Genomic DNA, 14,785 nt, shown 5'->3' on the forward strand with positions numbered 1-14,785 from the left:
TTTGTAAAAAAAAGAGTTTAATTCTTGGTAGGATACTTGTTTTCATTTTGTGGTAAATTGGTTTTTCCACTTAACTTGATTTGTCAAGTACAGGAAATATTTTTCTAAATTCTGATGTAGTAGTATAATCATTTCATTTGGGATAACTTAAATAGAAAGTTTAAAGTCAGAAAGACTGGTTTAAATTGGCTGATTCCCATTGCGCAGTATAGGTAGTCCTCAACTTACACAGTTGGGACCAGGCCATCTCTCTCACTAAGTGATGCAGTCATTAAGTGAATAGCACCTAATTTTATGATTTTTGCTGGGGTTAAGTGAATTGTGTGGTTGATAAGTGAATCAGGCTTACCCCCATTGCTTGTCAATAGCCCTCTGGGAAGATCACAGATAGTGAACATGTGACCCTGGGATATTGTAAATACCATGTTTTCCCGAAATTAAGACCCAGTCTTATATATTTTTTGCCTCCAAAAGAAGCACTAGGTCTTAATTTCAGAGAATGTCTTACCTTAGGACCACCACAGCCAGGCTCCCACACCCCAACACCTGTCATGCCGCTGCTTGACTTCTTCTGCGGCTGCTTGCTGCCACTTGCGGACAGACACCATGTGGCACATTGTGCTGTTGCAGGATGCTGCATGGTTCTTTGTGCCATTTCTGTTGCTCGCAGCAGGATGGTGCGTGGCTCTTTGGGCCATTTCCACAGCAGAAATGTCCCGAAGCGCCATGTGGCCTCCTGCCACAAGCAACAGAAGCAACTCAAAGTGCGCGAGCAACAGAAGCAGCCCGAAGCGCCATGCGGCCTCCTGCTGGGAGGAGCGGCAACAGCGCAATGTGCCACATGGCAGCCGTCCACAAGTGGTGGCAAGCGGCTGCAGAAGAAGTCAAGTAGCGTTGCGACAAGTGTCAGGGTGTGGAAGGCCTGGTTGTGGTGGTCCTACCAGTAAGGTAAGCGGGTGTGGGGCGTGTAGGGTAGCCTCACCCCCAAACTAGGGCTTGGTTTTGGAGTAGGGCTAGGGCTTACTATTGGGCTGAGTCTAACTTTCGGGGAAACACGGTATATGCCAATTGCCCAAATTTTGATCATGTGACTGGGGGCATAGTGCAGCTGTTCTAAGTGTGAGGACCAGTTGTCACTTTTTTCAGCACTGTCGTAACTTCAGATCAGACAGTTACACAAATGGTGTAAGTTGACGGCTACCTGTACAACTTTTAAAAATAGGTCTCTCAACAGAATGGCATGTTTTATAGTACTTGCTGAAATTAAATTCTAGCTAATGAGATACAGTTCTATACGCTGGAAGTGGTGGTATATCATGTTTGTGATAAAGAAACTGATTTAACTTACAGAAGCCTGCATTGTCATTGTAATTCTGGGTATCTTTTTTTAAAGGAAGCAGATAAAACTTCTTCCCCTATCCTGACTTATACTCTGTACAATGTATGAAGCTGAGAGTGCTGAAACATCATGGATGAGCCAGACTGCACCTTCAGAATTGAGTTTCTATGAGCAGAAGGCCAGGAATGAACAGTCCATTGAAAAGTAAAGTTTTATCCTGCATATAGAATATGATAGTCTGCTTCTTCTTGTGTAAAAGCAAGAGAGAAAGAATTCTTGCTTATGTAAAAAAAAAACCATTCCCTTTTCATATGCATAGGAAGCAAAAAAAATGATTGCACCAATCAGATGAAAGATTAAAATTAAGATAGGTATTCAGAAAAAAGGAGACACTTTTGTCTAGTCCTGCACAGGATGGATAAAAAGGACTTGCAGAGCATAGTAAGGACAGGAAGCAATTTTTTTACCACTGATTTAGTTTATTATGAACACATGGTCAGGTTTTGGAAGTAGTCTGTCATTTGTAAGAAATGCCAGCAATTGGTTTTTGTATCATTAAATGCTTGAATGTATAGTAACTACACATAACAGAATCTAAGTCTGATGCTGCATTTGGCCAAGTGAAAATGGAGACCAAAAATAAATAATAGTTTGGCAATTTTGATACAAACTAAATATAACTGCAGTGTGTTTTTTTGGGTGGATTTGGCACTCAATATTGGTCAACATTGCTAAAGTCAAAATTATGACCATGTTTACAGTTGTGGAACAGTTTTCATTTTCATTCCAGTTGTGAACTTTCTGAGAATTACTCCACCCTTTTTTTGGATGGGATGTGAATTTGCTTTGAATGATACCTGGATTCCTTTTTACTCATGGCACTTGTTATGGAAGAATTTTTGCTGCTTGGTTTCTAAAAAAGGATTATGTCTGATATTTTGAGAGTTCCTCCTGATTTCTTTCATTTCAGGCTGCTTCTCTCTCCTTCCTGCCATGTGTCATTTTGGATGACAAAATGTGCGAAGCTCTGATAATCATAGATATTCTATAACTACAAAGAGCTTAAGTTATCTGCTGTTTTCAAATAATTTTATCTTTCATATTATCTTTTTTTCCTCTTTTTTGAGTACAAAATTTAGGAAATATGTTAGCAGCATTAAATTCTTGTTCCTGCTAACTAGACACCGATGTATGTGTCGCTTATATCTTTTCTAAACATTCCACATACTATAATCATCACTGCTCTAAGAAAGAAAAGTAATTCAGGATTCCATTACAGAACTTCTAACACCTTTTGCCTCTCTCACACACGCAGACATGTATGTAAGTATTAACATCATTAAATGTTGCTTCCTAGGAGACTCCTTTAAATCATTTTTTAAAAGTCTGCACTACCAGATTTACTTTAAATTAATTAAAATAGGATGTATTATTATTTCTAAGTGCAAAAATTTAATTTTTCCAGAAACTTTTGCTGGATACAAGCCAAGCTGCATTTGCACTGTAAGGTACAGCAAGTATGAAACAATGAAGGGATATCATTCTTTAGCATGTAGGGTTCAGGATGTACGCATAAAAATCCTGTTATCACATGTGGGTAGGAAGGGAGTTGGAAATGTGCTTTCCACCCTTTGGCTTACGTAACTGTAGCATAAATCATTTAGGATATAATTACTTATTTTAATTACACAGTCTCTTTTGGAATCTGTGCATCATTGAGAGAATAATTATATTCTTCTAATCTGCCTGTTGAAATAATGTTTCTTCCAGTGAGAAGAATGGACAAAATGAAATTACAATACATACATCCATAAATACATACGTTTAAAAGCATCTTGGTTATTGTACAAAGAATACATCAATTTATTAAAGTAACATATTGCATTGATACTTGATTTGTGATGCTTAAAAGAGAAGTATTTTTTCAAGCTGTAACATGAGTTGCAAAGCTTCTTAAATTTTTAGACTTTTTATATAGATATATTGAGATCAAATATTATACCAAACTGTTAATTATTTATATGAATTCTCTAAAAGCATCACAATAAAATCATTTTAAAGTCAATGTGCAAAGAATGAAAATGAAGTCTAAGGTATTTCCATCTCTTATCCATAAATAATGCATAATTACTTCTTGATGCTATTCGGAAGGAAAATGTAATAAAAGAGTTTAATTCTAAAATTTCCTCTTTTGCAGTTTATCTGTATTCTTTCTTGAATCTTTAGCCCTCACAGGCAGATGGCATCAAGATAAATAATTGCAAAAAAATAAAATATGTAAATTGTAAAGGAAAAGTATAGCAAATCCAAAACACCTGAAGCCATACTTCTATTAGCTGGTGTTCATTAACTTCACCTGATAATTCATCAAGTATCCTTGTTTGTCTTCCTAAGACCATAAACTATCTTTAGTTGTGGATGGTGCTGCACTTTCCTAGACAGAGCCAGTATGCAACATGGGGGTCATCCTGGTCTCACAGCTCCTATTCAAGGAAGAGGCCACACCTGTGGCCTGGAGGGCCTTTGCACAGTTTCCTGTTGGGTACCAGTTCCCTTTCCTAGACCACAAGGCTCTGCACAAGTCATTTGTGCTTTAGTCACATCCTGAATGGACTGTTGCAATGCACTCTACATGTAGCTGTCTTTAAATAACATATAGAAGATATAGCTAGTATAGAATGGTTTGGACAGTTATGTGTACTCCTCAATCAGCACATGTTACTGCTCTGCAAGCTGCAAGTTTGGTTCTGGGTTCAATTCATGATCCTGGCTGCAATTTTAAACCTTTCATGGCTTGGAACTGTGTGCTTGAGGGACTGCCTCTAGCTCATTATGTCTGTCTGACCCATTAGGTCCAGCAGAAGAGGTATATTCTGTATATTCCATTTGCCAAAGTATGCTACCTAGTGAGGCTGAGGAAAAAAGCCTTTTCTTTTCTGGCATTCACTCTTTGAAATATGATTTGCCCAAAGATCACACTGACCTCTTCCCTCTTGGCCTTACATAAGGTCTTAAAGACTTGGTTATATCACCAGACCAGGAGGTCAGGAAGTGGGGCTGAGTATATCCATCCGTTCCATTAATTTATGATTGTTTCACTCCCGGTTACTGTTTTCACATGTATTGCTTTTTTTCTTTTCTTGTTTTTTATGTTTCTATATTTTCCCCCATATTGTTAATTGCCTGGTATCATGTCTTTGAGATGGCTGACCATATAAACTAAAATACATAAATCCAAATTTCCTAGAGATAGCAATAGCACTTAGATTTGTATACCGCTTCACAGTGTTTTACAGCCCTCTCTAAGCAATTTACAGGATCAGCATATTGCCCCCGACAATCTGGATCCTCATTTTACCGATCTGGGAAGGATGGAAAGGCTGAATCAACCTTGAGCCGCTCAGAATTGAACTCCTGGAGTGAGCAGTGAGTTAGCCTGCAGTCCTGCATTCTAACCACTGCACTATCACGGCTCAGGAATCTGTCCATCATGTATACTGATCCCCCCCCAAAAGCGATAAATTCAGGATTATTCTACTTTGTTCTCTCTAGTAATCTGACATACAGTACTTAAGAATGAAACAGACATGTTTTTCAGGTCTTAATTCACAGTAAAATAGACGTTCAAAGAGAGGAAGAGGAATGGTCTACAGCAATAGGCTCCTCCCTGTTTTTATTAGGATATATATATAAACAGCCGGTAGATAGTTATATATATATATTCATCTATAAGCCCACCCATGAATAAGCCAACTCTTGAGAGAAAGGGACAGAAAAAGAAAGGAAACTTTGAAAGATAAGCTTTACTAAAGTTTATGTTCAAAATACAGAATATTTTTGAGATACCATTTTTGACTCTCATTGAATTATGGAACAACATCATTTGGATTTGCCCCATTCTCTTATAATCTTGTACATCTTGTGTGGTTATACATGGTGCCGCCCTTGAAGATTTCTCTCAAACTTCACTATTTTGGGAGAAACACATTTCACTGTCTCTTAAACCAGTAGCCAATAAGTTGTTTTTCTAAGCTTATTTCAGCCAGGTAGTGCTTACCTTTGAAAAATCTAAATGACTTGATATTTAGCAATCCAAAGGATGTTTTTTTCCCCATTGATCCCATCCAAAGACTGTGTTAATCATTTAAAGGAGAAAAAAATCTCCTCTTCAGAGTTGGTACTTACATTTATACAGTGCTGGATGACTTCCAGCTTTGTATGCAGAAAGTCCCAATTACAATCCCCGTCATCTCCAAGAAGGCTAGCGACATCTTCCTCATGACAACCTGGTTTGCAGTTGTCAATCAGTGCCTACAATAAAGACCAGGAAGGAAAATCTTTTTACATTATAGCTTTTTATATTACCATATTTGTACTTATTTTGATTGATATTAATAACTAGAGCAATTCTAATGTTTTATAAATTGAACAGTAGCTCTTTAACATTGTAATATATTGAAGTATGCTTCTGAAGAAAGAGTGTACAGGTAGTCCTTGACTTATGACTATTTGTTCAGCGACTGTTCAAATTTATGACAGTACTAAACAAAAAGATTTATGACCAATGCCCAGATTTATGGTCATTGTAGTGTCTCCATGGTCACATGATCAAAGTTTTGGGTACTTGGCAGCCTGGCCAATTTTATGACTGCAGAAGTGCTGCAACAGCCTTCGCCTGCCTATCTCTCTCTCCCCCCCCCCCAAATCTGTGCCCTTTTGGTCCCCTGCTGCCCAGTTCTCTCCCGCCCACAGCTGATCTTCGCAGTATTCTTGCTCCTGCTGCTGACAAGACATGCCCAGCCTGGGTCAGGCTGGGGCTGACTTTGCATAGTGAAAAAGAAAAAAATAATAAAGGAAAAAGCCCGCAGAGCTTTTGAAAGAGCGCTTGAGTGAGGCTGGGTCTGGCTTCATGGTGTGAAAAAGAAAAAGCCACAGGGGGTTCATGCTGAAGGGTGCAGGGTAAGCTCTCAAGCAGCCCCAGAACAGTGCAGCTCTGGAGCAGCTGACCATGCCTTGGGAAGCTGCAGCTATCCCAGGTCAGTCCTAGTCTCCCTCACCACCCCGCAGCATGAGCCCCCCCTGTGTGTGTGTTGTTGTTTTTTTTGCTAGTTGCAAGGCAGGGTGCAAGTACAGTAAGCTATGTGACATCGTGCTTTATGATTGCATCACTTAGTGACAGAAATGCCAGTCCCATAGTGGTTGTAAGTCAAGGACTACTTGTAAAGCAACTGTTTGAGAGAATTAGATCTGAATTAAAAGAAAAGGCAATTGGAAGGAATGTTTATTAAGTTTTATACAATTCTAAAATTATATTCTGTTTTTCAGGCTTAGATCTTTGTACTATGTTGTCGTCTCCTATTTGTCACGTAGGCTGAGATATTCCCTTCCCTATGTGGTATGATTGCTTCACTGACCCAAAATGGTGAAGAATTTATTCTTTTCTGTGTTTAACAATAACATCCTTTTAACATTCTTTCTGAGAACCAAATACAGAACTATTCTATGCTATACATATTTGTAAATCAATGTCTATATTAATTTTTTTCCTTAGGAATGCATGTGTGGATCCAAAAGCCACCCACATGCTTTTTTTTCATGCTTAGCATATATGCACATTCACAGCCTCTCCCACAGAATAGAATGAAAGAAAAAGAAAAACCAGACCTTTCTGAACACTTGAAGCTGCTCTCTGTCCCTCAGGAATTGCTTAAGGATTTGCTCCTCTCTTTTTAAAACACATATTTAAAATTACATTCAGCCTTACTAACAGTAAGACTGTTGAGCTGATCCCTCAGATTAAAGTCATGATATAAAAAGAATATAGAAATATAATAAGTTCTGTATTACATAGGGCAGACATGTCAAACACAAGGCCTGGGGGCCGGATCCGGCCCGTGAAGTGGTTTCATGTGGCCCACGAAGCCATCCTGGAAACAGTGAGGGAACGGCCCCCGCTGCCTTGGCCCTGGCCCAGAGACCCTCCTTCTGCCAGAGACCCTCAGATCTGTCCCACTCTTGCCCAGGCCCCCATAGGCACCCTTGATGCGAACAATGTAGATCTGGCCACGCCCACCCAGTAGGCCATGCCCACCCAGTAGGCCACGCCCACCCAGGCCATACCCACCCGGCCCCCTGAGGGCAACCGCAATGCTGTTGCAGCCCTCAATGAAATTGAGTTTGACACCCCTGACATAGGGGAACATGATGACTACCTTTTTTTCTAGAAGAACAGAGATTTTATGCACAAAATCTTTGCAGTCTTGTTTTTAAAAATGTGATGATGGACTTTACTGTTCAGGGGCAAGAAGTAAAATAATTTGGCTTTGCAGCCAGAGGATAGAAGCATTTTGTTCATATTCTCCACCTAAATAAAATAAATTACTTATTTTGAAAATAATATACAGTTCTATTCCTGAGTAAATCAAATAGTAAACCAAATGGTCTCTAAACAAAACTGTTGTTTCATAGGATGTGAATAATAACTCCATAGTTTTTCACAAAATATTGTGTATTGTTTGTGAAATAACATGCAGAATCGCCTTTAAAAATAATAAAGTATATTAAATTACATTTGATAGCATTTTATGTACTTTCCTCTATCTTCTAGTAGCTAATAGTAAAAACTAAGATTACATAATGAAATTAATAGAAAGTTTCCTACATTTTAACTTAAAGATAAGACTTAATGATATATGTTTAAAAAGGACTATTATTCAATAATATTGTGGAATAAAAAGTCATATATTTTGAACCAGATAATATTGATTATCAAGCAGACGGAAGCATTGACAAATAATTATATCATAAAAATCTAAATACTAAGCATTAAAATGATTCAGTTGTTGCATATCTATGTTTTGAAAACTTGCATTTTGTATTTTAAAGGAAATTACATATGTATATAGAGGAGAGGTTTATTCATTCTGAATATGGATGGTTCATATGTCCATATCTTGCCCAATTTGATCTTGGTAGCCTTTTAAATTCTTGCCTCTGACATGTAATACTTATTCCCATGACTGCCCAATTATGATAAAGGATTGGCTATTGTTTCCTCTGTTCCCATGTTTGTTTGTTTTTTGGAAAGGTCTCTACTCAGATGATTAAGGAAGGATGCAGGAAGGGTATGATTACTGAGTGATTACTAAGTACTTTGGGAGATATGGAACTTCAGGATTCAGAGAGTAATATAGCAAGTAAAAGTTTATCAGCTTCTTCTGGAATCAGCTGATGGAAATATATCATGAGTTCCATGCCTTAGGTTTTTAAAAAATTGTTATACTGTAGTTTCTATTTGAAATTAGACAGTAACAACAATAATAATAAAAAAAGAATTTTAGCCTAACCAGGAAACTTCCAAAATTTAATTTTGGAGTGAAAATTTGCACAATTTAACTGAACTTTCATTCGATTTTTTATTATTTTTTCACATGCATATATGCCTTGAAGAAACACAAGAAACCATGGTATCAGTACAATAATCAAGCATCTTATAAGTGTGTTTTACTGGTTGGGGCATATAATCATAAAGAAATAAATAACTAAAACAAGTCTGCTATTATTGCCTTTTCTACTGTGGATATTTGGCATAATGCAATAGTGAAAAATGTCAGTATATATTTTAAAAAATTATTTTGCTCATTCCATGTTTTACCAGCATCAACCATCTGTATTTATTTTCTGAACTCTCCTTATAGATTACTTTTATGTACTTTAAGTGTAATGATCAATTTCCTGAATTTGTAGGTTGCAATAAAATCCATCCGTAAGGACAAAATTAAGGATGAACAAGATATGATTCACATCAGACGGGAGATTGAAATTATGTCATCTCTTAACCATCCTCATATCATCACCATATATGAAGGTTAGTGACATCATCTATACCATTTAAGTTTTCTTAAAAGCAGTTTAAATACAGCAGACTTTTGTGCAATAACTACTTTTCCAATGTATCTCTTTGGATGACATGGTTAAGGTATGTTAAGGTATGGAAGAAGCATCACAGGTATTTTACATAGAGGCACTTTGTTAAAATATTTATATCTTTGGACACTAATTTCTCAAGGAATGTCAGGCCAAGAAACTACAACCAAATCTAGATGTCACTATGCATACTGTATATTCAAGTAACACTTTCCTTCCACATTCGTGCTTGAAAAAAGAATTCGTCTCCATTTCCATCAGTGTATCAAAGCCATGTAACTACAATGTCACCACCATAGAAACCATATAGACAGGTGTGCAGTCGCTTCTACACTCTACATATGTGTAGGAAAATCCAGTAGTATTGTGTCTTTGCTTCAGGCTGAATGAATTTGGATGGTTCTTAAAACTAAGAATCTGTAGAGCAAAGAATTCTGCAGACATAGGAAAAAATAAATGAAGGCCATAGATGAGGAAAGATTTTATTTAAGATACTTTTAATCTGAGTCCAGTTTGGATCAAATTTTCAGCTGTTATGACAATAGTATAAATATTATCATCCCAGAGTGGCTGGTTGGAACAAACCCATATGGACCTTCTAAATTGATCTTGGTTCTACAGACATCTATTTAGCAGATGAGTTTTAGAAAGTAGTCTTTTACAATAGTATACTGTATTAATTCTCTCCAGATGCTTTGCTGAGTCTTTTTATTTTCATATCTGCCTAGTAGTGTCCATTACTTTAGATAAAGCATTTATTAAAATGCGTTCTTTTGGCAAGCATTTTTTCCTAAGCTACTGTCCATGTCATTCACACTTGTGCTATTATAAGGAATTATAAACCAATATAAAATATCAAGCAAATTTTAAAGTCCAATCTTGAAAAGCCCACCTAGCTGCTTCCAGTTTATTTAATTTAAACTAGTGGTTCCATCTTGTAACCTGGGCAAAGATGCTGTAGGTGGTTGCTTACTACATTTGTAACCGGCACATGCCTGGTTAGACAACTTTGATAGGAATACCAAACTCTCATTTAGTTTTTCACTCTTGCAAATTTTCAGTCATTTAATGATTTTTATTTTTTTGACATCTGATTATGTCATTTAAATAAGCCATATGTGCCATAGGGCCTACATTGGTAACATGTGGCTTAAATACTTTGATGATCATGCTGTAGTCCAAATAAAGAAAGGCCATAAAGAGCTGACTGTTCTCCTAGGCCATGGGCTTTAGTGCCTGGAGCCCCCTCTGTTGAATGTTAGATGGGATGTTTTGGTGTATCTGTAAGATTCACCATCTTGTTCTTTTTCTCTTTTTTCTGCTCTGATTTGAGTTTTTTTGGTTCTTGTTTTGTATCATAAAGTTTAGTGTATTGTGAACTACCCAGAGGTGTTTGGAGTTGGGTGGCACACAACCAAAACAAATAAATAGATGTGCATCTGATTCTTAGTTGCAAAGGCAGATATTGATTGTAATTATAAGTGTACATCTTACCTTTATATTCACAGATATTAAAGCAATTAAGGATAGAGGCATGTTCATGACTCACTAATTTGAAGAGTAGTTTTGAGTTCTTGATTTATATATTGGGCTGTATGTCTAACTGATTTGTGAAGTAAGATGGTTAGAGAGTGTTCCAGCCAAAATAACATGCTTAATCCCCAAAGTTTGGTCTGCCAGGCTTCCCAAAGAACCAGAATGCCAATAGTATAAGGGGTCACACACTGCATGGGCTACAAGTTGTTGGAAGCCATGGTTCATGGCCTCACCTCTCTAGTACAGTATTTTAATTTCAGATTGTTAGTATAAGCAAATGCTGTTAATCATTGCAAAGACAAAATGTAAAATAGAAAAATGACATTTCTTTTAGCTTAACTCCAAACAGGGGAGGATCTTTTAATTTTCTTGTTATCCAGGGTAGTGCAAAGAAGAGAAAAATGATATGTTTTGCAATGCTTCCTTTTGACGCATTCTCATTGAGTTAGGACCGCTTGCAGAGGAACAGTTCATATTTCATTTTGGGAGTGCAGGAACAGATAATGTTGCCTTCAGACTGCCCCTTATTCCATAGGAAGGCAACCTCCACCTGAGTTTTTTGTCACCCTTTTAAGGTAGGACAGGTCAGGAAACAGATATCACATGTACCATTGGAACTCTACTTTATTGTTATATAGGATATAATGCAAAATCCTGCAGGCCTGGTAAAGATTCTCTGTTTCTTCTTTTACTTAGTAGAATTGAGATAAACCAATCTTGATTCCCCCCACCCTTATCCCTTGTCTCTATTTGGCTAAGCTGATATTTACATTTCTTTTAAATATCTCCTTAATCCAAAATGGAATTTTGCTTGTAAGCCGCCCTGAGTCTTCGGAGAAGGGCGGGATATAAATGGAATTAAAATAAAATAAATAAATAAAAGAAAGCTGGTATATTTTGGGGATTCCAGAGAGGTGTTTCTTGTTATCTTATTCCCACTGGAAATTTGGGGAAGGAATTGTATTTTAATCTACTGTTAGAACTTTAGTTGCTGATTTATCAATTGAATTAGTTAAAACTCATATGATTAATGGAAGTCCAATTCCAATTGCTTGAATCATATACTGAAATATTTAAAAGGATTTTTGTTTGAAGAGATGACTTTTTTTATTTAAGTAAATTTTTTAACAGGCCTTAAAACAGAGAAAGGGAAGATTGCTGTGTCAGCATGAGGAAAACAAATGGAGCAAATAATCTCCCAAAATTGAATTTAGTGCAAATCTGTATCTTGTTTAATACTATTCATTAAAATAATTACATTACATAATGGCCCTTTCTGATACAAACTTGAAACTATGTTTCTGAGGGCTGTCTATAGACAGAAAGATAAGTGAAAACAAAGACACATTTATAAGAAAGTCCATCCATTAACAATTCCAGTATACTGTAGTAATATACTGCTTACACAGAGAATGTGTCTTACAATAGTGTCACATTTTGTAAATAACCTTCAAGTCTCATATGGGATTATCTTCTTTAAAATTCTTTTAAAAAGAATCAATCAATCAGAAAATCAAAATTTATGACAGGAAATATTGTCGTATATATCATTAAATGGTTATTGTAAAGTGCTTTCAGATTTTCTATAAGGTGGTGCTACAGAAATAATGTAATAAATAAAAATATTAATCATTAAAATAATTTAAATAATCAAGTGCCCTTTTTTCTTCTGTAAAACACTAAATATATGAATGATGAATAAAGATGGGTGAGAAAAAGAAAGTATAAAAAAGAGAAAGAAATAAGAAATAAGGGAGAGGAAAAACTAACATCTGGCAAAACCGCCCCCTCCTGCCTCAAATAATAAAACCTATATTGGAGTTGAAGGTTCTGCATCTGGAAAAAATGAAGACTACCGGCTAATGAATGCATTGAGTCTCCTTAGTATGAGCTGGAAGACCTTTAATATCAGGATTCCAAACATGTACTTTCTTTAAACAGAATCCATGTTTTTGAATCTTTTAACCTTGTGTGGTTAAAGGTGATTCACTTCTGTATTTATCAACTTAGCATCAAGAGAAACTAGCCATTTTCACTTGTAGCCAAATCCACATGTATATAAAAAGGATTTCTTGTTTCAGAATTCTTTTTGGAACTTGATTAAAACAAATGTATATCTTGTATTATTGGTAAGAAGCAGACTCACCATTCATAATCAGAAGAAATTCCATCTTCTCCGCAGGATTATAATTGACAGCCTTTTGACGGCGGCTGGAAGGAAAGTATTTTTAAGTAATTTTTAAGGATTGGATGGATTAAGCTGGCTTCTCCAGAAGTGTTTTGATTATCATGGCATACATTTCAACTTAAAAAGAAAAGCCCTTACTTTTTTTTAACTTTCCCCTCCCTTCCCTAAATCCTGTATTCAATAACTGGATGAACAGAACCATTATGCTATGGAATAAAAAAGTAGAAAAGTAACCCGTCTGGCAATACTCGTATACTTTTAGAATTTGAAGAAAAATAATATATAGATTGTGTAGTTTAATGAAGAGAAGGGCGAGGGGTGACATGATAGCAGTGTTGTTCTCTCTTGGACAAAGTTTGCAGTTTAGGAGCCCTGCTTGAGTAGAAGGTAGAATCTGTGGCCAAGAGGCCCTTCCTTGGCACAGATATTGCAACAACTGTGGCACTTTCTCGATGAGGAGGCACAGTACATGGTCATTCGGCTTCTTCTTACTTTGTAACTAAACTATTGCATTTTGCTTTATATTTGTCTGTCCTTGAACACCATCAAAGATTTCAGCTAGTGCACCATGCAGTGGCCCATGTAGTAATAGATGTCCCCATATTTGTCCATGAAGCATCACTACTATGGGAGTCTGATTCTGGTGCAATTCAAAATCATAATTAGCACATTTCATGTCATCTGCTCCTGGCTGAGTCTGCCCATCCCTTTACTAGTAGGAGAGAAGACTCATTAAGGGTCTCATCATTGAGGGAATGGTAAAATTAGTGGATCAGAGGAATGCTGTGGATATAATTTACTTGGACTTCAGTAAGGCATTTGATAAAGTAGATCACAAACTACTACTTGATAAGATAGAAAAATGTGGGTTAGACAGCATCACCACCAGATGGATCCGTAGCTGGCTGACCGGCCGTACTCTACACCGCATCTACATGGAGGGAAGTGTGTAGTGGGGTGCCCCAGGGCTCTGTTCTGGGCCCAGTGCTCTTCAACATCTTCATCAATGATTTGGACGAGGAGATAGATGGGAAACTCATCAAATTTGCAGACGACACCAGGCTGCATTAACAGAGGGATAGAATCAAGATCACGTGAAGTATTAATACCACTTTACAATGCCTTGGTAAGGCCACACTTGGAATACTGCATCCAGTTTTGGTCACCATGATGTAAAAAAGATGTTGAGACGCTAGAAAGAGTACAGAGAAGAGCAACAAAGATGATTAGAGGTTTGGAGGCTAAAACATATAAGGAACGGCTGCTGGAATTGGGTATGTCTAGTTTAATGAAGATAAGGACTAGGGGTGACATGATAACAGTGTTCCAATATCTCAGGAGCTGACACAAAGAAGAGGGAGTCAAGCTATTCTCCAAAGCGTCCAAAGGCAGGACAAGAAGCAATAGATGGAAACTAATCAAGGAGAGAAGCAACCTAGAACTAAGGAGAAACTTCCTGACAGTTAGAACAATTAACCAGTGGAACAACCTGCCTCCAGAAGCTGTGAATGTTCCAACACTGGAAGTTTTTAAGAAGAAACTGGACAGCCATTTGTCTGAAATGATATAGGGTTTCCTGCCTGAGCAGGGGGTTGAATTAGATGACCTCCAAGGTCCCTTCCAACTTTACTATTATGATTATGATTTGTAAGAACCTCACATTCAGACTTTCTCATGAGGAACAATAATATTGATGAAGCTTAGTATGAAGATAATAACTTTAATACAAACTCTTTTTCCAATATAACTTAAATTTATATAAAAAGGGGGAAAGTCCACCCAAAGTCTCCTCGAAG

At 37.0% G+C, this 14,785-nt stretch overlaps 1 protein-coding gene across 1 annotated transcript in view; it reads left to right on the plus strand.

Annotated features, from left to right (window-relative positions):
• Positions 1-14,785, plus strand: part of NUAK1 (NUAK family kinase 1) — a 57,424-nt gene that overhangs the window by 13,821 nt on the left and 28,818 nt on the right. The window contains exon 2 of the mRNA XM_081331874.1: positions 9,086-9,206. Coding sequence (XP_081188000.1) covers positions 9,086-9,206 — 121 coding nt within the window. The remainder of the gene's footprint in view (positions 1-9,085; positions 9,207-14,785) is intronic.

This window comes from Vipera berus, assembly GCF_964194415.1.
Source record: "Vipera berus genome assembly, chromosome: 6".
NCBI lineage: Eukaryota > Metazoa > Chordata > Lepidosauria > Squamata > Viperidae > Vipera > Vipera berus.